Below are 27,342 nucleotides of genomic sequence, written 5' to 3'. Positions count from 1 at the left end.
TAGCCCCGCCCTCTGTGAGGTGACTGCCCCATCAGGCACAAGGATCAAAGCCAGATTCGGTGAAACCCAGCAGCCGTGGCCTTTCTCACTTTACACACACAACGTTGCTGCTTTGCCATGGACCCACAACGTGGCCTTGGGGAAGTCACTCAAACCATCGGAGCCCTTCCCTGCTTTGTAGACTGTAGCCTCCTGGGTGACTTCCCTGTCCAGCCCTGATGTCCCAGGTGGTTCACAGGCGCCCACAGTGGGGTGCAGGCCCGGGCCAGGCCGCCAAGCCTACGGACACAGGCCCAGGACAGTTCCCTCCACAGCGCCACCTGGTGGCTGCTGCATCCTCGTGGCTGGTGGTTCCCAGGTGTGGAGTTAGGGGAGTTAGCTGGGCAGGACTTACTGCTGGTCGTGGCACTTTGCAGCCTACTTAAGGGTGTCTCACACTCTGCAGATAGATCCAACCAGACAGGATGGAAAAGAACAAAGGAAAATCACCAAAGGGAAAAGGAAAGGATAAACAGAGTCACATGCACAGGACAAAGGAAAACACAAAACGTTGCACAAGAAATAAACACACCTAACAAGTAAGCGACCCCACACACACTTGAACCAGACATGGTGACGCACACTGCCATCGTCCGGACGGCCCAGAGCCTGCTCCATCCGCCCCTGCATGCCCAGTCCCTCCACCCCTTGCCCCCTGCCCCTGCATGCCCAGCAACACACACACAACCCACCCCCCAGGAGCGCCCTGGGGTCCCAAGCCTAGAAGGCTGGACAGGCAGGACCTGGCCCAGAATCACACAGTCCCTGCTGCCACCTGCTGGACACATAGGGTACCACACTTAGCTTCTGGGACGCTGGAGACACCCACGCTGCATAGGCACAGAAGCAAACAGGCTAGGAGAGATCAGACGGCCACAGCCTTGGCCACTTGGTGGGCACAGAAGGCTTCCATGTCCCCATAGGTCTCATCCCGGGCCCACCCGGGGGCAGCATAGGGCAGCGGTCAGAGGTCTCTGGTGCAGTGAGCACTCTGCTCTATGGACACCTGTCTTCTGTGGTTCAGCCACCACCCACGGATGCCCGGCCCAGGGCTGAGGACAGGATAGGCCTGGCCGCTGCTTCCTGGGCACTCTGCCCGGTGAGAAAGAGACAGGCAAAAATCCACAGCGGTCTCCACACCCCGCTTGGTCTCCTGGCTGACCCCACACTACTGCATCTGGGGCCACTGTGAGGCTGCAGCAGTGGGGTCCCCAGAAGTCCTGAGCACGCTGCCTGGATCCTCCCAGGCCCTCCTGCAGCTGATGTACTATGGCAACCCAGGGGAACCTCGGGGGAGCAGGTGCCTGCCCCCAGAGGGCTGCCACTCTCCACTCAGCGCCAGCTGACCTGTGGCCACATGGGGGCATTCAACCCCTGTAGGGATGGAATTCAGAACAAGAGAAAGGTGCCATGATGGCGGGTGGGAGGGGCATATCATGTCTACTTCCGAGTTTCCATGTGGGAGTCACCAAGCAAGGCCACATATGTCCTGTGACAACACCCCCCTTGGGGTTGGCACTGTGGTACAGCCATTTAAGCCCCTAGCTGCAGTGCCAGCATCCCATAGGAGTGCCAGTTTGAGTTCCAGCTGCTCCACTTCCGATCTAGCTCCCTATTAATGTATCTGGGAAAGTGTGGGTCCCTGCACCCCCGTGGGGGACAGACGGAGCCCCCGGCTTTACAACCCTTGGGTGCTGCAGCCATCTGGGGAGCAAACCAGCAGATGGAAGGTATGTCTCCTGCTCTTTCTCTGCAATTCTGCCTTTCAAATAAATAATTCAATCTTTAAAAACATGCACAAGTCCGTGTCACACTGTACCACACCTGCCTCCCCCGACAGACCAGCAGACACTGCCTCTTCCTTTGTATTATAAACCAGCTTTTAATAACAGTAAAAAAAAAAAAATCTATCAGGAATTTAGCAAGAATCTGTAGACTTCCAAGTCAGCCAGTGCGTGGCACCCTGACCTTCAGGGGCCCTGCCCGGCGTACCCCACACGGCTAAGGCGCCTATCTGGGTTTGTGTCCATGACCCCACCCAACCCAAGGGCCACCCTTGCAGTCATGCGCACAGAGGCCAGGCATGGCCAGTGGCACTGCCAGCCGAGGGGGCAGGATGCCAACGGGTCGTGGCCAGGATGGTGAGGAGTCCCCTCCCCACCGTCCCAACCTCACCCCTCAGCTGCAATCCCTCCCTGAAGGTGAAGGGAAGCCAGGCCACGCCCCCAGGGGGCGGGCTGAGCTCTGAGATGCAACGTCAAGACAATAAATTACAGGAGCCACCACCTGCCACTTCCCAGGTCCCTCTCCCAGGCAGGTGGCTCGGCACCGCCCCAGCCCCAGCCCTGGCCCAGCAAAGTCCTGATACGGACCCAGGGTGGAGGGCCGTGGGGGGCCGTGGTGGGAGAGGGTGACACCTGAACATCAATACTATAAGAGGAAATACATTTTCCAATCTGGCAATGGTTTCACTCTGTGTGTGCTTTAGCGGAACTGGCAAGAGCCGTAGACACTGTCCTGTGTTGGTCCCCTGTTAGACAACAGACCTTTCTCTGAAGTTCAAAATATCAAATACGTACTCTTACAGCCTAGGGGAAGGAACTCTCCACGCCATCACCACCAACCACAACAAGACCAAGTCCCAAGCAAGTCACAGAGAACGCACGTCGTGGAAATGAAGTTGCTCTCCCACCGGGGCTGGCGGCTCGGGGTCCCGTGGCAGTGTTGGAGCTGCCCTGGCCGGGAGCGCCCTGCTGCTCCCCGACCTGGATCCCTGGGCGGGTTAGTGCAGAGCAGCTCCGAGGAGGAAGAGCCCCACGCCGGCGCCTGGAATGTGGGTTTGGAGCAAACCTAGGATGTCCAAAGTGCAGGTAGAGGCGTCCAGTGGGAGCAGGAGCTGCCAAGGGGCCGGGATGGGGCCTGGTCCAGGACCCCAGGCTGCACGACTGCAGGTCCTTGGCACCTCAGGCTTCTGGCACGGGGTGCAGGAGACGCTGGCCCCAGGCCTAAGACAGCTGGACACCGGCTTGTCCTGGGAGGAGTGGAGGCAGCTGCAGGGCAGACCCCAGGGCAGGCAGGAGCTGAGGTCTCAGGCCGCCTCTGACACGCTGGCGGGCTCTGCTCTGTCCTTGGCACAGCCAGGCCTGGGCAGCCGGATGCTCAGAGGTCTCCGTCCACAGGAGGCTGGCAGAGGCGGTACAGGCTGGAGATGGAAATGGAGACAGACAGTAAGGGGTGGGTGGGGCCTAGCACACGTGCAGAGTGGCCCAGGTGCCCATTTCCACCAGCCCAGCCTCAGGCATCTGGGGAGTGAATCAGTGGGAAGTCTCTCTCTCTCCCTCTCTTACAAAATGAAAATATAGTTTACACAAGCTTTAAGCTGGGAGTGAGGCCCACAGGGCAACCTGAAACTTCCCACCGGAGCCGTGCCTGGGCTTGGATGCACCTGCACCACCGTCACGGTGGGCGCCGAGCAGTCACCCAAGGGTGCGGAGCCTCTGTGCTATTTCTACCTCCTCTGAGTCACTACCCCCAAGGGACAGGGATTTCATGCGTGGCACATGTCGCCAGCAAACTGGGAGAGGCGCGGGAGGGCGCTCACAGTCCACAGGGGCCTGCCGGGGACACAGAGGAGGGGCAGAGGTGAGAACGGAGGACGCGCTGCCCAGGTGTGGCGGCAGAGGGGTGGCCAGGGGCAGGAAGACAGCCCGCGGCCACTCGGGTTCCCCCGTAGGGACCTCTGTCTTGGAGAGGAATCAGAGTGCGGCGTGTTTGCTGTGCCAGGAGGAAGTGCCCCACTGGTGAGAAGGCCCCAAAAAGCAGCCGAAGGCTTCATGTGGACCCCACTACTCACCGCGGGGCGCCCTGGGGCATCTGGTCCTTGACGCGGAGGTTTTTGGCCAGAATCTCCACTCGGGGGCCCTGGAAGAGGGAGCTGTGAGGCCGGGCCCCTGCCTGAGCTTGGGGCACTCAGGAAGTGTGAGTGGGGTGGGTAGAGATTGGGACAGAGGTTGGCGTCCTGGCACCCTATAGGGGATGTGAAGCCTCAGGCCCTGGCACTGGGGGCTGGAGGGAGGTGGCGGTGCTCACCTGCTTCCGCATGATGTCAGTGGCCTGCATGATACACTTGGGCAGCAGTCCATGGCTGCGCGCCAGCACAGCCGCCTGCTCCAGGGACACACTCAGGGTGCTCCTGCAGGGGGACGGACGGACGCAGGTGGGACTTGTGGCCTCCGTGCCCCACCCCCATCTGTCGCCCTGGCATGCAGAAAATGCGAGAGGATGTCCAGGAGTGGTGACTGCTCCTGCCACGTGTGATCTCGGCAGACGGGACCACACTGCACCAGGTCTCCCTTCCTCAATGCCCCAGCTGACCCGGTCCACACACAGGCAGAGGTCCACAGGGGGTAGGCCTTGGCCCCAGCCTGCCCACCCCACGGTGGCTCACCTGTGCATGCCTGTGGCACACATAGCGATCTGGCAGGCGCCCAGGCGGTAGCAGAGCTCTGAGGAGACGGGGATGAGGCTGGCACCCACGCTGCCACCGGCCCCAGCCTTGGAGTGCACCAGGGACTTCAGGAGGCGGCAGAGCTCGTCCAGGGCATTGATGGGGCGGATCAGCTACAGGGTTATAGACGGACGGCCCAGCGTTCGGGGGTGCCCAGCCCCAGCTTGCTCCCCACTCCATTAACTCTGGGACCTCACTCCTCTCCCAATTCATCCCTGCCAGGCTGAGAACCCAGTTAACCTCCTGCACCCCTCCCCAAGGACCCTCTAGCTCCCCAGTGCCCAGCCTTCACCCTGATTCCCCCCAGCTACCTGGGCTGCAACCCCTGCTGGGCCTGAAGCAAGTGCCCTGCACTGTCCCTCCAAAGCCATCAGCAGCTGCCAGGGCGGTCCCTCCCCAGTCAGCACCTCCCCCAGGGCGGCTCACCTGGCCCTGCTGTTCCTGTGACCTCCTGCCAACCACATGGCACCACCCACCACCTCACTCAGAACCTCCGGGGCCACCCAGAGCCCCTGCCAGCTGCAGGGGAAGCCAAGGGGTGGCTGGCAGCCCAGGACACCAGCTGAAGGTCTCAGAAGGGCAGGGACTGAACGGTCTGGGACTGTGGCCTCTGTGCCAGACGGGATCGGGGGAGTGGGGGGACCGCCTCCATGTGTTTGAGGAATCCTTCCACTTCTCGACGTCAGCAACAAACGCGGGACCAAGCACACTCACAACACAACACAGCAACACAACATAGCACACTCACGACACGGCACACACAACACGGCAGACATACAACACGGCAACACAACATGGCAGACACACAACACAGCAGACACAACACAGCAACACAACACAGCAGACACACAACAGCATGCACACAACACAGCAGACACACAACACGGCAACACAACACAGCAGACACACAACATGGCAACACAACACAGCAGACACACAACACGGCAACACAACACAGCAGACACACAACAGCATGCACACAACATGGCACCCACCAACCACGGAACACACAGAACACAGCACATACAGAATACTGCATACCCACAACCTGGCACAAATACAACCTGGCACACAGGGAAAAATGTACACAAAAACACAGTACAAATGAAACATGCACACAGAACATGCACACATGGAACACTGTGCAGATGGAACATGGCACACACAAACACGGCACACAAAGAAAAGTGTCCCCCCAAACAGCACACAGGGAACACGACCATGGAGAACCAAGGACACACGGGACATGGGACACACGGAACAGAGCATACCCATAGCATGGCACACACGGAACATGATACACAAAAACACATCACATACAAGCCACACAGAGCACTCCACAGCCTCTGCTGTGGCCTTCAGACGCACAGAAGGGACTCACTGTTCACGCCCACCATCACCTACGAAAGGGGTCCCGGACTGGGGTCCCCAAATTCCACCCGGGTGGGGCTCCAGAGAATTAGGGAAAAACAGGGTGGCAGGTGCTCCTCGGAGGAATCTCCAGGAGGGGGAGGGAGCTATCCTGGGAAGACTTCCCGGAGGAGGCAGTGTGGCTGCTGCGGGACGCCGGGGCCTGAGCCCTCATTTTCTCTGTCTGGCGAGTGCAGGCCACACACCTGGTCGATCTTCACGGCCGTGCTGCTGGCGTCCGTGGGCAGGTTGGAGCGCTCCAGGTAAAAGGCCCTGAGAAGAAGCGGGTGCTGAGGGCGGGCCTGGACCCCGATCCTCCACCCCCCACCAGCAGCTTCTGCTGTGGTCCTCAGACGGACAGAGGGGAATCACTGTCCATGCCCACCACCACCTATGGAAGCGGTCTCCAGGAACCCCCTCCTCCGGATGCTGCTTCTGCCTGACCCACAATGACTTGTTGTGAACCCTGACAGACCCAAGTTCAAAGGTTCAACCAATGTCTTGCCGCGTGGCCTTGGGCCAGCTGCACATGGTCTTGGGGCCTCAGCTTTCCTCATCTGTGCAATGGGTCAGAATGACCTCCCATGCAGGTTGCTGTGAGATTCTCTCACAGGCATAAAGGCCTGGTACACCATTAGGTGCTCCTGGAAAAGTGTCTGATTCCCTCCCCATGGCAGGGCGAGTCTAGGGCAGGTGCCACTTCCCAGGGCAGCGGCGCAGGTGAGAGCATACCTGAGCTTGCGGTAGTACTGCTGGGCCTTCTCCAGGGACTGTGTGTTGATCTGCTGCTGCAAGTCTTCCACGGCCTGGCTCCCTGGAGAGGACGGCCCCTCTGCGCCCTCCAGAGCTGTGAGGGTGGATGGACGGTTGGGCTCCCGGTGGACCCAGCGCTTCTTGCCCCTCCACAGCCCCTAGTCCCACCGTCCCCCCTCCTCCGGTCACCTCGGGTGAAGAGCACGGTGTGCAGGCGCAGGCTGGCCCCGCTCTCCAGGCGGGTGGGCAGCTTGGAGAAGTGGTAGCTGTCCAGGTGGAAGACCACCCTCAGGGCCTGCCGGCTGCCCTCGATGTGGTAGAAGATGTTGGTGTCTGTGGAGGGCAAGGTGGTGTGGGTCCTCAGCTGCAGGGCCATGCCCCAGCCTCGCAGGCGGCCCCATGCCTCCCCTTCCCAAAACACCCTCTTCTCCCGCTCCAGGGGGTCGCCTCAGAACCTCTGCCATCCGCACCAAAGAGGCAGCCCAGGGTGGTACCCGGCACATCCACTGCCCCAGAGGAGTAGCTTTGGACCTCCTACCTTCCCACCCTCAAGGTTAAGTTCCAAAAACTCCTACCAAACATCCCCTAGAAGGACGACCCTGCAGGTTGAGGACTTAGTAAGGATGACCATAGCTTCTCAGAGTAGCTGGAGACTGGCTGGGCATGGGCCTCGTGCTCCCACCCCCAGTCCAGCTCTAAGGCTGGCATAGGGTGGGGGCAGGAGGCTTGACTGCTTGGGGTCCTCAGGCCAGCCCTGGGTGGTTGCAGAACCCCGACTTGTGGCAGTGGTAAGGTGAGGAAGGGCACTCACTGGCCACATAGTTCTCATCCAGCTGCTTGAAGGAGAAGGTGACGCTTTCCAGCTCCGACAGGGCCACCCAGATGTCCTCCAGCATGATGCGTTCCTCCTTCTGTAAGAAGACGGGGTGTGGGAGTGGTCTTGGGTGCTGCCCCTGCCTTGGGCTCCCCCGTGACACCTGTCGCTCGGCTCTGGGTGACACACGAGGTGTACAGCAGGACGTGACATCACAGTTTGCCCCGTGGCTTGGCCCGGGTCACCCAAGAGTCCCGCATGGTCTTGGCTCTGATTAGTTGAATGGCCTTGGTGAAACCAGTCCTCCTGCGTGCAGCACCAAACCTGTCACATGACCATTCCAGTCCTAACAGGGTCCCCGCTGTCTATCTCCTCCTTCGACGGGCAGCCATCTCTGCCCTCCCCAGGAAAGGTGGCTAGCAGCGGGCAGGAGGGGTATTTCATCGCCTCCTAAACGCCCTGTGTAGTCTCCCCAGTCCCTCCCTTGCCCCTTGTGAATCTCAGCTTCAGACCCCTGGAGCCTCTGGGTGTCTGAAGAACAACTGCCCTGGATCCGGGATCCCCCCTGCAGAGACATGGGGACAGCTGGGTGCCCCTGCCTCCCCAGCTAGACCTAGAATTATGCTTTCCAGGAACTCAGAACAGAGCTCGCCTGCATACAGCAGCAGCCAGCAGAGGGCGCTCCTGGGCCACACATCCTTCTCGCCAGTAGCTGGAGCTTTGAGGAGTGAGCCTTGGTGCCACCCAGCTTGGGGCCATCTTGTGTCTACACACTGAAGCCAGCAGTGTCCCCTCACCTCTCCTGGCTCCCTCAGTGCCACAAAACAATGTCTCTGGATGCTACCTGGAGTCCCCTGGTGAAGAACCAATGATCCAGGCCAATGGTTCCTCACTGTGTGTGTGTGTGTGTGTGTGTCCTCTCACCAGGCCCTGAGCACAGGGACCCTTAGCTTTGGTTACTGCATAGTCCCCAGTGCCCCTAACAAAGGCACATAGCCAACAGCTGACTGAGCAGGCAGGCACTCCCTTCCTCCACCCGCCCCCCTGGGTGGCCAGCAGGGCATCTTACCCATGCTCACTCACCACAGCAGCAGGTGCCAGCAGGGACTGGCAGTGCAGCAGAACGCCTGTGGCCGCCACCTGCTCCAGCCACTTGCAGCTGGCATCACGGCTGCTCTCGTCATACTCGCCATTGTTGTTGTAGCGATAGCTCAGGGCAGCCAGCAGTTGCTCGGAGAAGGCGCACACGGCGGCCACCAGGGCCTGGCAGAAGACAGCGTCCCGGCGCAGCTGCAGCTCGGTGTCTGAGACACGGGGCAGAGAGGGTGTTCCTGGGCCACCGGCAGACCGCTGCCACCCAACAGATATGCTGGGCCCTGTACCACAGATGGGCTACCCTGCAAGTTAGCCAGCCCATCACGGAGTACCTCACTTCTCTCTGTGACCCAGGAGCCCCACAGAGCAAAAGCACCCCATGACCTTGCCAAGGCTCCCCACAACTGGTGCACAGCCATCTCCCAGCTCCTCAGGGCGGCCTTGGCCTTAGCAGGTGGGCGCCAAGGACATCACCAGGTTCCACAGTGTCCAGGGTCTCCACTTTTGACAACTGTGATCTGCTGCTCCCTACCTGCCCTGGGCCTTGACCTTGACGTGGCTTGAGGAACTAGCCAGTTTCAGACATTTGGTCTTTCAGAATCTGAGTTGTTCAGAAAGGATGATTTCTCACTGACTGACTCCCAGCGGGGGAATCGAGGAATTAGTCATGACCCTCACATCTGGCAGCAGCTTCCCTTGGCTAAAGCTTCCGGAAGAGAGCTTGGATGGAGAACGTCTCCGAGCCCCCCAGGCTCACCTTCTGCCCCTCTTCCTGGCCCCCTTGAAATCTGTCCCCTGTCCCAAGTCCCTACCCTGGCAGGTGCACAAAACGTGTCTCATGGCTCTGGGATCCTCAGAGTGTCCCTCGGACACAAGAGGAGGCTGTAAAGTTGGAGGAGTCCTTGGAGGGGCTGGAGGCCAGACGCTGTGTCACCCGGGGCTGGGCCTTGATGTGCCACAGCTGGCAGAGAGCAGCCGCTGCCAGGCTGGCTCCCAGGGTGTACCTGCCCACGCCATCACCTCTGAGGAAGCCTCACCTGTGCACTTCAGCAAGGCCAGGAGCAGCTGGTTCTTACCATCTGGAAGGAGGAGAGCAGAGGGCAGGCTGAGGGTGGGACCAGGATGAGGGCCCTGACCCAGCACCTGCTTGGTCCCTTCGCCGTGCTGTTCTGGGCCTGGACAGCCGTGTCTGAGGAGCTCTGAATGTCAGGTAAACCCCAGGAGCCTCCAGACCCCCAGCCATCAGCCTCGCTGATCTCAGCCTCAGTTCCCCGAGAGCTGGAGGCCGGCCCTCCTGCAGCCACAGCCCCTGTGTGCACCTGGCATGCCCACAGCCCTGCTGTGTGGAGACACAGGCCTGGCAATCAGGCCTTTACCTTCAAAAGAACGCTCCTGGGACCAAAGAGGCTTCCAGGAGGAGGGGCCAGTCCCCACAGGGCCTGCTCCCCAAGACAGACACTCAACAGAGACTGGGCACCCCTACTTCTTTCCCTAGGCAGTCGTGGGGGGTGCAGAGATGGAGCCATTACACACACAAGTGTGCACACACACACACCCCACTGTGCCCGCCACCCCTGCCCTGACCTTCCACATATCTCTGGATGTTGTCCACCAGGGTCTTGATGGAGCTGGGGAGGTTCCAGGGGTCCTCTTGGATGCTGATCTGGATCAGGCTCCGGCCACGGATCGTACACTCTTCTTTCTGTTTGAACTCTGGGGCGGGGTTGAAAAAGCCAACATGAGGGCCCAGGAAAGGAATGAAGGTGGCTTTGGAGAATGGCACCACCCAGGACTGTGTCCTGTCACCCAACTCTGAATCCTACCTACATCAGCAGGCAGGACTCAGCTGTGACTTGGCACGTGCATGGCACATAACACAGCAGGCAAGCTACTGCTTCCAAGTGCCGTGCCAAGGAGTCGCTCCCAGCACTCCTTCCTGTGAGCCTGTGCCTGCGACTCCACACGGCTACAAGTACTCAGTGCCGGGCAGACATCACACATCAGCCCTGGTGTCCTTTCCACCTAAGCCTGTATGTTGCAGTCACATTAGGACGTGCTAGTATTGCTTCCTCATGGTCATGATCTAGTCCCAACCTAGACTAAAGCCTTTTCACGGACAGACACAGAAAGGGACTTGTCCCGATTACACAGCCAGCTGGAGACAGAGCCCCAACAGAAGCACACAGGGCTCTGGCCCCTTTGGCTTCCTCCCTGCTGTGGGACCCCACGCTTCTGAGATCCGCATGGCTTCGCTGCCTCTGGGTTTGCTGCGTCTACTTTCTGGCGTCTGTCCCTGGAGAGAGATGATCCTGAGACAGTAGGAGAAGCAGCAGCGGTCAGGAATCCCAACTCCTTATTCCTTTGTCCCTTTACACAGGGGCAGCTGCCAGCTGCTCTCCAGCCCCCAACACCCGACTGGATGCTTCCTGGGGTCCAGGTGTGCCGAACCCAACCTCAGCCTTGCCGGTGAAGCATGCTAAGCTTCTGCCTATGGCACTGAAATCCATTGGTGCCAGTTTGAGTCCCGACTACTCCACTTCCCATCTACATCCTGCTAGTGTGTCTGGGAAAGCAGAGGAGGATGGCCCAAGAGCTTGGGTCCCTGATCCCACACAGGAGACCCGGAGGAAGCTCCCAGCTTGTGGCCTTGGATGGGCCCAGCTACTGTGGCCATTTGGGGAGTGACCCAGCAGATGGAAGTTCTTTCTGTGTATGTCTTCTCTCTAACTCCGTCATTCAAATAAAAATAAGTGAATCTTAAAGAAAACAGGTAGCAAAGGACGCTGGTGAAGAACATGTAGACATCACAGATCCTAGGAACACAGATAAGGTGACAAGAGGGACCACCAGAGGAGGACACCCCGCCCCCACCAAGCTCCACAGGGTGGTTCCTGAGGTCCAGGGACCAGCCAGGGCCACAGACCTGGGCACACCTTCACCCACAGTCCTCATTTCCCGCTGTTTTCACAACCCTTTATATACAACAGCAGACCCACGCTCAGTCCCTCAGCTGTATCGAGTCAGGAGGTGGCCTCATTCTAGCACCGCCCAGAGCCCAAGGTGGGCAAAGCATGGAACAGGCCATGGGCAGGAACACATGCCACAGTGGGACTGCCTCACCTTGCAAGCTGTGGTCCATGGGGAAGTGCCTGGTCTCCTCGAAGGCCCTGCTCATGACTGGGCCCTTGAGCAACGTGTTGATGGCGTCCACCTGAGGGCAGCAGGTGCAGGCATGGGTGACCCTCAGCCCCCTCTTAGTCGGTCCCTGGAGAGCCCGAGGCCCCAAGCCAGGGAGAGGAAGGTGGCACCTGATTGAAGAGATGCTCCAGGCAGCCGTGAAGCTTGTCCTGCTTGTCTGATGGGATCCGCATGTCACAGGGCAGCTCGTCTCCTAGTGGATGGAAGGAGGAGCAGCTGTCAGACCCTCCTCTTGCACATGCAAGCCCCCTTTCCCCAAAAGCCCAGGAGGCCATGGTATCCCTGACCCGTGAGAGGGCGGGGCATGGAGACTGACAGGCCTTGGGCCACGCTGAGCCAATCATTCAATCTGAGTTTTTTCAACTGTAAAATGGGTGAACACTGAACCTGTGCAAAAGAGGAGGCCTGGGGGAGATCATGGCCTGGCCACCTCAGTGCAGTGCGACCCATTGCTGCCCGGCCCCGGCTGCCTCGGTGTGGCATGACCCATTGCTGCCTGGCCTGGCTCAGCAGCCAAGAACCTCACGTGATCCCAGCTTGATCTTGCATGCAGCAAGAGCTGCTGCGTCACGGGGCTGCTTTCACTTCTGCTACTCAACACCTCCGTGCACTGACCACTTCTGAGGGCACAGCAGAGACAGTGGGGACAGCCTACAAACTGGAAGGCTGGGAGGAAGGTATGTCCTGGGCCCTCTGCATCTGCCACCCCAACATCCTGAATCATGGACCATGTTCCCAGGCTCAACACTGAAGTCCGCACGCTCTGACTTGTAACAGCGTTCTTCCGGCCTGTCCATCTGTCTGCCCCTATGGGCCTAAAGATGTGGTCACCCATGTCCTCCTGCATGACAGTCCTCTCAGTTCAGGTCCACACACTCGTGGCAGGGGGGAGGGGAGCCTCTACTCTGAGGTCTGTCTTGTTCCTCTGGAAGCCCCCAGGTCACATGGCTATCGTGACCGCCCATCATACATGATCACACAGGACTGGACAAGATCAGACCCAACAGCATCACACACGCTTCCACTGTCCCATGTTCCCTGTCCATCTCAGAGGGCCACAGCACCACAAGGCCTGGGTGCGCAGGACTGAAACCAAAGGTGAGGATGACAGAGAGCATAGGTCATGACCCCGACGGATCTGTGCACGCTGTCAACCCTGCGGCACATGTGGCTGCTGCGTGTTAGTGAGCAAAGCAACACGGACGCACAGATTCAGTGATCACAACGCATCCTCCCTGAAATACCCACAATTCAGACAACTGCTTTCTACAACCATGTTGACAATGCTCGCTGAGTGAGCAGGAATGCTGGCACACAGTCAGGCACTACAATGAACAGGGTGCCAGCAGCAGACGCGGGACCCCCTTGGCGCCCCCATCGCACTCACCGGAGCCCATCTCGTCGCTGCCCAGGTACGAGCTGTTACTCCGCACGCTGGTGTAGGACAGGACTGAGTCCCGGTTGCTGTTACACTCGCTGCAAAGGGGCCGAGAGAAGGGACTGAGTCACTGCCTCCAGTCCCAGAACCCACGTATCTGCAGTGTAGACAGAAGAAACACTGGGCCCTCAGGTTGCCAGCAGTCACCGAGAATTGCAGCTGGGTCTCCCACATAAGGGGGCCAAACCACAATGTTGGACACAGCCCCCCAGGTCCACTGCATCCCAGGGAAGTCCCCTCGGCTCTGCCCTCCTCCCTCACCCCGCTCCCGTGGCCGTGGTCACCTGTAGGAGTCGCGATAGCTCATGGTGTCGTGGCCAGAGTCCTCCTGATCGTCCCCGGCCACCTTGAAGCACACTTTTTTGATGCCTCCATGCTCACTCCTGTCCGTCTCACTCTCCTCCCCAACCAGGGGGGACGAGGAAGCCTCTTCGGCCGAGGGCGGGTCGCAGGCCCCACCCGAAGTGGGCTCCGTGATGGTGGACAACAGCCTGTGAGGAGCAAGGACACCCACGTTCAAGACCCAGGACACAGGCCTGAACGAGGCCCTGACCTCTGACCCTGCGTGGAAGGAGCCACCAAATGCCTCATGCCCCTTCATGGACAATCCTTCCAGCACCCCTGTGGCCAACAGTGCGGCTAGGGTGGCCCCTGGGATCTGACTTCCTGGCTGCCCCCAGGCTAGGGACACTGGACAGAGCCAGAGTTCAAACATCCCCAGCTCTGCAGGCTACATGGTCTCTGCCACAGTAGGATGGGAGCCCACAGACACGTGTTGGCCAGCGGGCAGAGGCACGGCCGCGTCCACATAAGACCCCCACTTAGCAAAGCAACAGGCAGTGGGTGGGGCTGGACCCGGGCCCCAGCCCCAGCATGGAGCAGGCAGACCCCCAACTCCAGCCCTCACACTGCCTTCTCCTGGCTTAGAAACCTAGAGCAGATGACTCGGCTGCTCTCAGCCACAACTTCCTCCTCCGTAAAATGGGGTCAGGCAGCACCTACGCCCTTGGTCAGCAGGAGGTCCAGGGACTCGACACAGTGGACATGCCTAGGAGGGCACGTGTGAGCCTTCAACGAGCCTGGCCAGGCCGACCCTGACTGCACATCCAGCAGCTCATAGTCGCCGTCAGCCCCACTGCACCAATAAGGCAGCCAAGGCCCAGAAAGGTTAAGCAACCTTCCCAGGACCAAACAGCCGGCAAGCGACAGGCCAGGAGGCAGAGCTAAGGAGGAATCTTGAGTTGTGGCTGATGTCCATTGCACACATGTAGAAAGGCCAAAGGGCAGGGAGCTTCCAGGCCGCGCCTTGGGCCCCTAGGTTTGTCCTTGGCTTTGTTTATTACAGGATTCCAAACCCATCTGCCCCAGAGATGCGTATGCATACGTGGCTCTCATCCAGACCAGCTGTGCCCTGCCCCCCTCACAGGAAAGTAGGCAGATGACATGAAGGTTTTTGTGTCTGAACGTATCTGTGACAGTCACAGCAATGGGTGTGACATAGGGTGACATAGGGAGCAGTGACATGGGGCTTGAACACACAAGCACAGCCGCCCACTTCCGCCGTGCCTGACGCCAGCCATGCCCCATCCATGCCCGGGTACCCAGGTCAGATCCATCTCCACCCTGCCCCACCCCCACCCCGGCTCTGGCCTGCCTGGGCTCACGGTTCTCCTCTTACTCCCATCACTCAGTGGGCAATCTGTCACCCTTCCTCCAGAGGTGGCCCACCGCCGCCTCTGTGCTCCCATGTATTCCCCACACCCTATAGCAAAGAGGCCCGGGCTCACAGCAGGAGGAGACCTGCTTATCTGTTGACCAGGGCACCAGTGGGCAAGCCTATGCATATTATGTTCAACTGAGAGAGACACAAGGCCCAGGCTCCCTCTCCTGGTGCCAGGTTGAAAGTACCAAGTTGCCTGGCTCTGCCCCCGACTCGGGCACCATGGTCATGCTACCTGTACCTCCCAGAGAGGGAGGGCCTCCCTGGGAATCCCACACCCTGTCCCCAACCTGGGGGCATCTCTGGTCTTCAAGAACTTGGGGCTTGGAAGCCCTGGTGCCAGGAGTCAAGGGCCTAAGTGGGACAGGGAGCTTCCTAGGAGGATGCCACTGCAGATGCCCGCCCAGCCCCTGGGCACCCTGCGGTCAGGCTCACCTGTTGATCTGTGTTACGTATTGCTTCATCTCCTTCAGGGCCACGTCCAGCTTGGTGAAGAGCTGCAGGTAGGCGTCCTGTAGTTCCCGGTCCTCCTGCTTGAGCAGGAAGCTCAGGCCCCGGTCCTCCTGGCCGCTAGGGTCACCGAGATCCTGGCCCAGGGTGTCCCTGTCTGCATCAGGCAGGCACTTCCAGGACGGGGCGGCCATGGTGGTGATGCAGTGTTGGGTGTAGGACATGGGGTTCAGGTGGCCTACAGGTGGGGAAGGACACTGGCTCCGAAACTGCCCTGCTTCTCCTGCCCCCACCCGTGTGGCCACACACACAAACACACACACACACACACACACACATACACGGGTACCTTGCTCTAGATCGAGTCCAATGAGGGAAGGTTTGCGCCCAAAGCGGATGCTGAAGGACCTGCCCACTGAGGGCGTGGTCTTGGGGTAGGACACTTGCATGAGGTTGATGTGACAGTTGGTGGGACAGAAGTCCAGGCCACATAGTGGGTGGGGTTCCAGGGGTGCTTGCTTGAAGGCTGGGCTGACCCTGCTCCTCAGCTGAGCTGCGAACTGCGAAAGGCAGGAGCCGTGGGGCCGGAGAAAGTGCTGCCGCTCCCGAGGCCACCAGGGACTGCCTGCACTACACTGGTGGTGGGAAGAGCCTTAGGGGAAAGGGTGCAGGCCATGAAGCTCTGGGCGGGTGTGGGAGGGTGCCTCCCCACCCCCTGCAGTAGCTGGGCCTCTGGGCAGACCACAGCTCAAGTTCACTTCTCATGGTGTGTTTGTGTGTGTGTGCTGGTGGGTTGGGGTGAAGGGAGAGGCTGCAGCCAGAGCCAACGAGGCCCATCCGACACGCAGGAGCCCGGCAGTGGCGATGCTGACATTTTAGAGCTGCAGAGAGGCCCTCGGGACAGGCATGCAGACACCTGCAGGCCACTTGTCCTTCCCAAGGGCACAGCCCACAGAGCCTCCCCAGCTGCCCCGGAGCTAAACTGGGCAGGAGCTCTGAAGTCAGGAGCGGAGACCCTCCTGCACCCCAGGCTGAGAGGCCACACAGGAGACAGACAGGCAGGCAGGGAACCAGTACCTCCCGGTAGCGGCTGATCCTCCGGCTGAGGCTCTCGAGCTTGGTGTCACACACACTGCGGAACTCGTAGTGGGACATGGTCACCATGGCACTGCTGAGGGCCATGAGTTGCCCACAGTTCTGCACGAAGACGCTGTCATCGGCAGCAAAGGCCTCCAGCACCTGCAGACCACAGGTGACGGCTCCCGAGTGTGCCCAGCTGATGTCAGGGACCATCCCTGGGAAGGCAGTGCTTCCTGGGTACACCTGGCAGGCACTGAAGGGACGAGTCACTCTCCTGGGGGCGGGGGAGGCGACCTCACAGGCAAGAGGAAGCAGGTGCACCCTTCCCCTTCCAGCCCCCGACTCCCTCCCCAGGGCAGGGCAGCAGCCAGTGACCTTGGCCGTGAGGCTGAAGCAGCCGCGTGGCTCCACGATGCGTTCCAGCACGTGGCACTTGATGCCAGCCGTGCTCACGTACTCATACACCACGCCGTGCTCCAGGTGCACGTTGTCCACCGTCAGGCTAACCACGGGGCTGTCCTCGCGCAGACTCAGCTGGGGGCCCAGGGACAGCAGCGGGAAAGCTGCAGGGCAGAGGGGCGGCCGCGCTGAGGACCAGCGACAGGTCCCGAGGCTGCCTGGCATCCTGTCCAACTCCTCCCGTCCTCCCCACACAGCCTTCCCCAGGTGTCAGGAACCACACAGTGGGCAGGAGGCATGGGTTAGCCACTCAGCATCCTCTAAGTCCCTGGAACTGGCTCCGGAATGAGCACGTGACCCACGCTGGCCCATCGAGAGCCAGGTCTGGGACTCACGCTGCATCAACAAGCAGACGAATTATGTTTGCTTGTTTGAAAGGCAGAGAGCCCCTTCTTCTTCTTGGGATGCCAAGCTGCCAGCGCCACCACAGGGAGACAACATCACATAGGGCAGGACCCAGATGAGGCGCCTTGGGGAAGGGCGGGCTTGGGTTCCATCTGTGCCATGCTGGGTGTGCAGTGCCCATGGCGGTACGCACCAGGATAGGCCCATCATGGGCATGGGGACAGGTCCAGGGAGCCACCCATGCCCTTGGCAGTGCTGGATGGCCACACAGGTCATCCACACGTGCTGCTCAGACTGCCCTCGCCCCTTGCCACCCCAGGCTGACAGAAGAGTTGCACCAGGGAACAGGTGGTATACATGTGACTTGGGCCATCCACAAGGAAGCACCTTGACCCCAGCCCCAGGGAGAGCCAGCTGAGACTTGGGAACCCTGGACCTCACGACTGTGACACAACTGTCATGGCAGCAAAATGGGATGCTAAACTGGGGAGAGGGGCACCCGGCCCCCCTGAGAGACCCCACCCTTCCAGAAGTTCCCATCACCTCCTCCCTCCCCATTCTCATTACCTGGATCAGGCTGGTCTTCTCCTAGGGCACCCAAGCCACCAAGGTCCTCGCCAGGGCCCTCGGAGTTGGCTCGGGCCTCCTGGGCATCCTCATGGGTGTGGTAGATCCACTGGTACAGGCCCTGGGAGGGAGCCGCAGTGACTGGGGCAGTCGTGGTGCCAGGAGCCCAGGGGGCTGCCACCTCTGGAGAGACCTCCAAGATTGCACTCTGCAGTCATCCTGAGGGGCTGCCAGTGCTCCCGGGAAGCCCAGGGAAGAACCCCCTGGATGGATACAATGTGTGGCTATGTCCCCAGCAGCCTCCCACCCTGGAGCCTGCAGCCATGGGCATTCCTGCTGAACAGCATAAGCAACTGCGCTCACGGGGCAGTGCCCAGAAAGTCCAGCACTAGCCTCCGATGAGCCCTGGCCCAACCAGAAGCATCAGCTTTTCTCACCAACGCCACAACATCCCTTTGTGGTCTCAGCCCCATTTCAAAGCTATGAAAACTGAGGCCACAGACTATCATGGGCCGGCATGCCTAGCCCTCTGCCCCTGAGAAGAGGGGGTTCCCCCTATCCCACACCCCACTGGGGTTCCCCAGGGCTGGGGCCAGGGATGGCTCACCAGGGCCTCTTGGCGCCGACTTCGGAACGCCTGGAAGTGTTCCAGGACGGCGGGGGCGCCCTCACTCGCCACGCTGCTGCCGTTGACCTTGAGGACACACTGGCCAGCACACAGCCCTGCAGCCGCCGCCTCTGAACCTGAAGTGGGGCAGTGGGGCAGTGCAGGGCAGGGGTGAGTCCTAGAGGCTGGGTGCCAGGCACAGAGACCCAGGGCAGCAACAGGCCGCACACCATGCCCACCCCTGAACCAGCCCAAAGGCACCACCTCCTTCCCTCCCAACCTGATGTCCCCCTCCAGCCCACTATGCTGGACACAGCAGGGATGGGCACCCTCACTCGGAGAGAGAGACCGTGGCTCAGACAAGCAGCTTGCCAAGGCTGTGCAGCAAGGAAAGTTCTACAGCTTTGCTTCCAGCTCTGTAGCCTGCTAAGCGACAGTGAGCCAGGAATGTCTGTGTCCGGCACAGAGGCCCAGAGGCCCAGACAGGCCTGGAGAAGCTTGGGGACCTCTCTCAACACTGCCCAGCTAGGAGCTGCCAGGATTCAAGCCAGGTCGACCAGCTGCCAGGCGCACCTTCCTTTCAGCTATGCCACGACTCCCAGGCTACAGGTCTTGGACCCCAGGGTTTTAATGTGACTGACACAAAAGAACATAGTCACACGATGACATGGAGGCTTGGCCTGTGCAGGGGGGACGTGGGGCTGAAGGGGAGAGGTAACAAGAGCTTGATAAAAGTGCAACTCGCTGTGCTTACTTCGGCAGCGCATAGACCAAAATTGGAATGAAAGTGCAACCTGCCCATTTAGGCAAGCAACCTTTTATTTATTTATTTTTTCTCTTTGCCACAGACCTCACCACTCCGTCCTGTAGTCTCTACTCAGATCACTCCACCCCACAGGCATCTACATTTGCAAGACTTGGCTTTGAGCAAAGAAGTTAAACCCCAGACTGAAGGCGCATTCCCTGGCGGGGGCCTGGGATGCTTGGCCAAACTCTGGACTCTGGCCATGTGGGCAGATCCCCCCCAGGAGCTCCCTCTCTCTGTAAAGATCTTCCCCACCCCCACCAGGCTCACCTCTCCCCACTGCGTAGATGTAAGGCGGGGCCGCCCCCCGGATCTGGAAGCACAGGGCCTCGGGCTGGTCGGGGACTTTGATGACCCTACAGGGCAGTATGGAACGGTCACCTGGGAAAAGCAGCCTGGTTCCTGGCACCCCCGTGGGCCTGCCAGTATCCCTGTCTCGGCAGCATCTGGGAGCCCAGCCGCAGCTGTGCAAGTGCCCAGAGATGCGAGAACCGGCAAAGCAACAGGTGCACAGCCCTGGCACCTCCAGGATTTGCATAGACGTGAGGTCACTGCTCTATACCTGCTCCTGAGCGCTCCCAGTGGCGGGACCAGGCATCACCCCTTAGCAAGGTGACAAGGACAGCCTGTGTTCATTCCAGAAAAACACCACAGAACCAGGTCACCCTGCTTGGGGCACACTTGGCAACAGCACACACACTCAGGAGCCGCCCCACACCCCCGTGGTCCCTGGGACTCCAGCTGGCTTTTCTGGAGTTGGCATGCTCTTCTACTGACACGGCTGTCTTTCAAACTTACCCAAATTCCTTGAGTAGCAGGGAGGAGGCAGAGCTTAGCAAACAGCCAGCACTGACCCCCAAGTTGACGGTAACGAGTTGAGCTACTGGCGCCTCCCCTCCCCCTGCACCCGGCCTTACCCCTTCATGATCTGGCTCGACCTGCGGCCCCAGGGATTCTGTTGGGACCTTCCAGTGCCTCTGCATGGTGCTGGCCACAGACCCAAGGTCTCACAGGGCCTGCAGCCCTGTCCCCACCTGCCTCCTGGCACGCTGCTTTGCCAATCCTATGGCCTACCCTGCCCTCTGGCTCACTGCCTGACCCCGTCAGCTCCCGGCCCTGGGGACACTCACTCTTTGGCCTTGGTGGCCACCAGCAGACGCAGCGGGCGGCGGCAGCAGAAGGACTGGCTGAGGATGGCCTCCACCTCGGAGAAGGGCCGCAGGCACACCAGGTCCTCATTGATGCAGTAGATCTTGCGCCCTGCCTGCAGGCCAGCCATCTTGGGGGCGGATAGAAATACAGGTTACTGACCCCTTCACCTGCTCAGTGAGGAACCCTCACAGAGGCCTCAAACCCCAGGGCCCTCCAGGGTGGAGGTTAAGGAACACGGCCAACCAGGCAGGTGCTAATCAGTGAGCCATGGAGGAGAACCTGCTGGAGGGATAAGTGGATGGGCACCACCCCTCGGTGAGGAGCTCGGCCATGGCCCGCCTGTCAGCCTGGGGACTTGGGTCTATGAGGGCCTGACCAAGACGTGGGGTTGGGGTGGCATATCTCCCATCATCCCTGGGTGGTCAGAGTGGGCAAGTTGAGCACTGGATGGCCTGGTTCCTATCACCTCCACACCAGTGGAATGTAGAGATGGCCTGGTTTGAGTCCTTAGCCGGCCACAGACAGTGCCACCCTGACCCAGACACCAGTGCATTCGTCCCACTCAGCCACTGGAACCAACCGCAGCCTGAAATCTCTGCTTTTCACCTGGACTTCCCACCGTGCCCAGGAGAGGGCACAGGCGGGCCACGCAGTGTCCTGGAGTCAGCTCCCAGCGTGGGCATAGTGAGCAGAAGAGGAACCAGCTGACAGCCTGGAGCCCGGGGTGTGGTGGCCTCACAGAACGTGGCCAGCCCCTCCTGGCCGCCACACACAGCCTGGAGCCTCACCTCAGCCAGCGAGCCCCTCTGGACAGACTTCACCACCACAGCTTTGTTCTTCTCCTCAATATCGAAGCCGTAATCCTCTTCCTGGGGCAGGATCTAGGGGCAGGAGAGCCTGGTGAGGTAGCCACTCCAGTGCCCACAGGACCCTGCTCCCACCAGTGGCCAATGCCCGTGGGGGGCACTCGCAAGCAGCAAGACCCGAGCCAGCCCGTGGCAAAACAGCGCCTGGCACATGGGGTAGTTGCTATGCGACCACTCCAGAAAGTTCTTGAAAAATGGAATGAAAGACCAAGTGTACCGGACACACAGAATAAATGTTGGATTCCAAGCACAGATTTCTTTTTCTCAAGATACACATTCTTCCATGACTTTCTGAAGACCCCACGTCTGCATGGCTTCCAACATTTTCGCACCGAAACAAAATCACCATCTCATTCCATTTGGCTTCAAAAGTCCCCCTGAGCTGGTCTGCCGAATGAGGACCAGCTGGCTCAGACACCAGGGCCAGCGCCAACTCCAGGCTCCTCTGTGGCTCACTGCCTGTCCCCTCACTCCCCACCTGGGGGCAGCCTCCTCACTTACCAAACCTGCTTGCCCCTAAACTGGTATCCCATGGGTGCTCAGTCGATCAACATTTATTGGCTTAGAAATGCACGCACCCAACCAATGTCTACTACATGGCTGCCCATTCACTACTCGTGCCAGGTGCAATGGTGGGCACTGGGGGCTCAACAAGCCAGGCAGCCCTGAGCACCTGGAGCCTACAGGAGGAGATATGGAATGTGGTACAGGGCTGTGTAGCTTAAATTCACAGAAGGCACTTAAGGGGATGGGGCGAGAGGAGGTGCTACTAATAAGAACACCTGAGAAGTGAGAAGTAGAGGTGAGGAACGGATTCCGGCCAGCAGTGTATACCACAGAGACCGGGGGGCCTGGAGCACAGCGTGTGAAGGAGAGCCTGGGAGGTACAGCTGGGTGGCAGGAAGAGTCTAGCAACCACAGGGAGAGTTGGAGCTCCCACAGGGGGCCCGCCCTGGGATGTCACCATGAGAGGGAAGCCATTGGAGGGAACAGCAGCCCAGGCTGGCCCACTGGGGGAGAAATGCCCAGAGACACCTTCCTGTCCACTCCAAACCTGGTGGCGCGAGGAGCCTGGCACCTCGGGGCCTCCCTGGATCGTCCATGTGGGCCATACCTTGGCACACCGGCTCAGTCAGCCGTGAGTAGAACAGGATGTGGTGGGCTAGGGCGGCAGACCCTCTGAGCAGGGCAAATGCTGCCCCATAACCCTAAGGCTAGCTACAGCACTGACCATGGACAGGGCCCCGGGCTCACAGGCCAGCATCCGCAGCGAGTGCAGGGGGCCTCACGTGACAAACACCTGCCCTGCCCCACCCTCCACCCTCACCTCCCTGCATGCAGCCAGGTGGGGAGGACAATCCCCTCCGGGAGCGGCCCCCTGACCCCAGGCCGAGGGTCGGGCTCGGCTCCTACCAGCAGGCGCTTGGCCAGAATGTTCTCCACCAGCTTGAAGTCGTTGCGTAGCTGCTTGTTCTTGCTGCTGGTGCCCTCCATCTCCTCGTCGGCATGGAACCGGAAGTACTGGGACTCGTCCTTGAACTCGCTCTTCTCCAGCACTGCGGGGCCACACACACGCAGGAAGGCACAGGGTCACACGTCACCTGTCGGGGAGGGCGGGCGGGGGCTCCGGCAGCCTGTGCAGGAGGCAGCCCCTGGAGAGCCAGCATGTGACAGTCTCGTGGAGCGGCCAGCCACACCTGTGCTAGCTCAGCTGGGGACCTCACACCACGCTGTCCCAGCCTCCTGACCTGTGCTGAAAACGCCAGGCTTGCCCTGCCCACAAATGAACTGCCTCCCAAAGCCACGATCATAGAGAAACGACCAGGGCGAGAAGCCGGAAGCCACACAGCAGGACGGTGGACTCATGGGTAGTTAGCACACACAGGGTCGCACACAACCATGGGGGGCGTTTTCCGGCAGATGCAAAGTTGCTTCCCCAGGGGGGAGTGGAGGGCAAAGCCCATCCCTACAGACAGCAAGAAACCCCAAAGGCTTAAGTAGGACAGGTCAAAGGAAGCTAAAATGAGCTAAATGCAACAGTATCACCACCCAAGTGTGTAACACAGATGTGGACACACAGCCCTCCAAGAGAAACCACACTCACTTCAACAGGGATGGCTCCACAGGCAGACGGAGACTACGATAGTGTCTAAAACCAGCAGGAGCAAGTATTTAGAAAAACCAGAAGATGCAATCAGACAGCAGCAGATAAGAGACTTGCCACCGGAAGGACAAGGGATACGGACAACTGGTGAGCAAGGGGGGGACCCACACAGGGGGCAGAAATGCCACGACGGAAGCCATGGCAGCAGAAGCCAGCAAACCACGGCCACACACAGGCCCAGGGTGGCCCAGGGTGGCCCGTTCCCCACTGTCCTTATAAATAAAGTTTTATTGAAACGCAGCCACACTCACTCACTTGCATGCAATCTGTGGCAAGGCTACACGATCATGGCCAGGCCTGGGCAGGCCGCAAAGCCTCGACCCTGACCATCTGGGCCTATGCGGCAAGCAGACCTCTTTCCCCACAACAAGCCAGGAAAAACAAAGGACAAAAAACAACCAGGAGCAACTGACATGTGATCTGATGTTCCGGTGGCTCATGGCTCAGTGGAGCACCGACTCGCACCCAGCGTGTCATGGATCCACGCCGTGGGTGTTCATTCCTTGGACGAGGGTGGGGCTCGCTGTGCCCCTTTGACAGACGGGGGAAATGAGGTCCAGAGAGGCTGAACAAATGGGCCAAAGTTACAGAGCGAGCAGCAGCAGAAAGACCCTCCCCTGCAACCAGGCCTGCTGGACACAGAGGGAAAACTTGGGATCAGGAGGGGAAGGCAGTCGTGCGAGGGGCCACACGGGAGCCAGCTGCTTCAGCCACGAAACGTCCCCCAGCCTGTGGACAGAGGCTGTGTCCCCAAGTGGTGTCCACACAGGGAGTGGCTGCAGGTGCTCCTCACCTCCCTCCACACGCCACCAGCCCACTCCGGTGATGCATCATTCTCAGGTTGCCCCTGAATTTGACTTTGGAGACAACAGACACACACACCAGGTCCCACGGGTGGCGTCTCCATCCTCCACGGCAAACATTCAATCACAGGGCAGGGGGTTGGGTGCAGGGCCCGCGGGAGCAAGGATGACGCAGGACTAACAGAGAGGTCGGGGGAACATCACGCAGGAAGCCTCACACGCATGCGCCAGGCCCCAGCTTTGCCCTCCACCGGCTGCGGCTGTCACCCGAGCCTCAGTGCCCCTCATCAACCGGAGTAAGAGCAGCACTCAGACCCTGGTGGGGTGGCAGGGAGTGGGGCATGGCACTCAGCTTCCCTGTGTCTGCGTTGGGGAGAAGGCCCAGGGGAAAGGCTCGGTCCAGCCCCCAAGGCAAGGGCCATGGCCTATCCCTGGCTGGAGCCACAGCCTTGGATGTGGCTCCCATTTTAGCTTCTGAGCTCGTGGCAGACAGCTGGGGGATGGGGCCACACCCTGCAATTTCTCTCCCAGGGGGCCCTGAGGCCTTGGGGTGGCACAGGAGTCACCTCTCGGCCAGCAGCCTTCCCAGAATAGTGGCTGGGGCGGACCCCTAATTATTCCCTCCCACAAATGAAGGGGTTCCACCCAGTGAAGACATGGCAGGAGGACATGGTGCATGGATGGGTCCAGCCTGTCCATCAGTGAACATGGCCATACCAGCTCAGACCAGAGGGCCCGGCAAGGCCTGTAGTGGGTGACAGCAGAAACTGCAGCCCAGCAAGCAGTCGGTCCTCCAGGGGAAGTGTGCTGGCATGGGTGGGCCTGACGGCCTCCCACCACCACCACCACCACCACCACCCTCCGGCCCCCCGAGGGGACAGCATATCCAGCACCAGGGGGTCTAAAACCCACAGCCCACAACTCAGTGTTCTAAATAAAGTTTTTGGCAAGCAACCCTGTCTGGTCACTTGCTCCCTGCTGCAGGTGCCAGGCTGCTACCAAGGAACAGAAGCCCCACAGCCAGGGACCCCAACTCTCAGACCCTTCAACAGAGAGATTTCTGGCTTTTGAGCTAGGACAGAAAAGCAGAGCGTATAGGAGATGCGACCCAGCCTTCCCAGCAGCCAAGCCACGCCCACACTGCCCTGCTTAGGACCATGGCTGGAACCTCTGCTGCCGTCCCCTGACATCAACGCTGCTGAACGCCTAAATGGGGTAAGGGTAGGGCAGGCAGAGCAATCCATGCAAGACAAGCTGCAACTATAAGGCTCTCAGGAATGTTCTAGAAGCCAGGAAATGTGGCCTGGCAAGAGTAGGAAGGCGACCTGCTATCCTGCAGAAGGGGAGAGTTAAACTCCCCTGGGGTGACGGGATGAGAGCCTAGTGGCCCCTGACCTGCCAACTCCCCTGCCCACCTTTACAACTCACCTGTCTGCTGTCCCCTACAGGAGCCATTAGAAGCCCTAGGGTCAAGCCTGTGTCCTTGGGCCTGGCTGTCAAGCCTAGCGGGAGGCCATGTCCAGTGCAAAAAAGAATGCCTGGGCTACCAAGAGACCTGACTTCAAACCCAGGCCCTGTCCCCATCCCCCAGGCGCCACACTGGTCCCCAGGGTCTCGCTGCAGGATTCTGCCTCCAGCACCCCTGTGAGCTGTCCTGAGCCAGCACCTTCAGGGTCATGCCGTGCTGTGCTGTGCAGCGTCCAGCTCCTTGCATGCTCTCTCTGAACTCCAGCTATCCTCCCTCCCCACCCCCACCCTTGCCCCCGGTGCATGTAGCAGGTGGCACAGGGAGGGCAGCTGGGCAGGGGAGGAGGGCTTACCGTGGTGCATGAAGCCATTGTTGCACAGGCCCACGCCGAGCGCCACTGCCTCCTCCCGCGTCTGACAATCTCCCTGCATTGGGACAAAGGGGTGCGGGGCTAGGTAGATCGTGTCTGAGCATCCTGATTTGTGCACCTGATTTAGTTTATGGCCAGAACCTCCCCTCCCCAAACTTGTGTGCCATGATGAGCCAGCCCCCCCCCCCCAACACAATGGCAGGGTGTACTCCTGACAATCACCAAGGAGGGGAGGCTATGACGGGCAGCACACCCTGCTGTCCAGCCACAGCCCTTTCCAGATCCTTCCCTAGTGATAAGACCCTCACCCACTTCCCGGCTCCCAGGGAGAAAAAGCAGAGATCTCTGGCAGGTGGGACCAACCAGCTAAGCTTCCTTTGTCTCCCACCCCTTTTTCCCTCTTCTTCCTCCTGGGACCAAGATGTGATGGCTGGAACTCCCACCTCATCCTGGGCCACAAAGTGACCCTCAAGGATGGAAACCTGCTAGGGAGACTAGACTAACACATGGCCCATTCTGGAATCTGCTCCCTAAGCAAAGAAGCTACATTTTCTGCAGCTAGACAGCTGTTGAGTGTCAATTAAAAAACTGAAGACCCAGAGGAGTGGACTTGTAGCCTAGCAGTTCAGACCCAGAAATCCCACACTGGGGTGCCTGGGTCCAGGGCCTGCCCTTCCTGCTGCTGTAGAACCAGGGGGAGGCAGCAGCGGGGTCTCAGGCCATGGTTCTCAGTCACCAACATGGGAAATCTAGATTGGCCGGCCTGGGACATGCATGCAAGCAAGGGATGGTGGGAGCTGTGACAGCCCACCTTGTGACCGAGACAGCTCTGAACCCCACGTATCCAGCAGCTTCCAGGGGTGTAGGTGTGTGTGTGTGGTGGGGAAGCAATGGGCACAGTTACTTAAGGGGTCCAGGCAGAGCTCAGCAAGATTCAGACACCTGCAGCAGAGCACAGCCGCCACCCACTGTTTTGAATGTATTTAACATGGCCAGGAACACCCTTAAACTCAGGGACCGTAGGAAACCAAACATAAAGTATATTCTGCCACCATTAGAAGTAGCATTCGTTTAAGCTGCCACCGCAGCACTAACGCCCCTCGTGGGTGCTGGTTTTAGTCCCAGTGGCTCAGCTTCCAATCTGGCTCCCTGCTAATGCACCTGGGAAAGCAATGAAAGACGGCTCATGTTCTTGGGCCCCTGTAGCCACATGGGACACCCAGATGAAGGTC

The 27,342-nt window shown here is 59.8% G+C and overlaps 1 protein-coding gene across 1 annotated transcript in view; it reads right to left on the bottom strand.

Moving 5' to 3' along the window:
- Positions 1-1,898: 1,898 nt before the first annotated feature.
- The window catches only part of PREX1 (phosphatidylinositol-3,4,5-trisphosphate dependent Rac exchange factor 1), a 126,601-nt gene continuing 101,157 nt past the window's right edge, over positions 1,899-27,342 (bottom strand). The window contains exons 15-40 of the mRNA XM_004585885.2: positions 26,093-26,165; positions 22,719-22,861; positions 21,228-21,320; positions 20,418-20,566; positions 19,558-19,643; positions 18,483-18,619; positions 17,876-17,996; positions 16,880-17,067; positions 16,502-16,663; positions 15,774-15,984; positions 15,410-15,662; positions 13,539-13,745; positions 13,204-13,292; positions 11,927-12,009; positions 11,739-11,829; positions 10,203-10,331; positions 9,656-9,697; positions 8,607-8,827; positions 7,521-7,620; positions 6,899-7,042; positions 6,689-6,803; positions 6,163-6,229; positions 4,487-4,659; positions 4,129-4,231; positions 3,893-3,960; positions 1,899-3,241 (exon numbers count right to left, since the gene is read on the bottom strand). Coding sequence (XP_004585942.2) covers positions 3,199-3,241; positions 3,893-3,960; positions 4,129-4,231; positions 4,487-4,659; positions 6,163-6,229; positions 6,689-6,803; positions 6,899-7,042; positions 7,521-7,620; positions 8,607-8,827; positions 9,656-9,697; positions 10,203-10,331; positions 11,739-11,829; positions 11,927-12,009; positions 13,204-13,292; positions 13,539-13,745; positions 15,410-15,662; positions 15,774-15,984; positions 16,502-16,663; positions 16,880-17,067; positions 17,876-17,996; positions 18,483-18,619; positions 19,558-19,643; positions 20,418-20,566; positions 21,228-21,320; positions 22,719-22,861; positions 26,093-26,165 — 3,291 coding nt within the window. The 3' untranslated portion in view covers positions 1,899-3,198. The remainder of the gene's footprint in view (positions 3,242-3,892; positions 3,961-4,128; positions 4,232-4,486; positions 4,660-6,162; positions 6,230-6,688; positions 6,804-6,898; positions 7,043-7,520; positions 7,621-8,606; positions 8,828-9,655; positions 9,698-10,202; positions 10,332-11,738; positions 11,830-11,926; positions 12,010-13,203; positions 13,293-13,538; positions 13,746-15,409; positions 15,663-15,773; positions 15,985-16,501; positions 16,664-16,879; positions 17,068-17,875; positions 17,997-18,482; positions 18,620-19,557; positions 19,644-20,417; positions 20,567-21,227; positions 21,321-22,718; positions 22,862-26,092; positions 26,166-27,342) is intronic.

This window comes from Ochotona princeps, chromosome 22 (genome assembly GCF_030435755.1).
Source record: "Ochotona princeps isolate mOchPri1 chromosome 22, mOchPri1.hap1, whole genome shotgun sequence".
Taxonomy (NCBI): Eukaryota; Metazoa; Chordata; class Mammalia; order Lagomorpha; family Ochotonidae; genus Ochotona; species Ochotona princeps.
The sequence above is the reverse complement of the archived record's forward strand: the minus strand, read 5'-3'. Positions and strand labels throughout refer to the sequence as shown.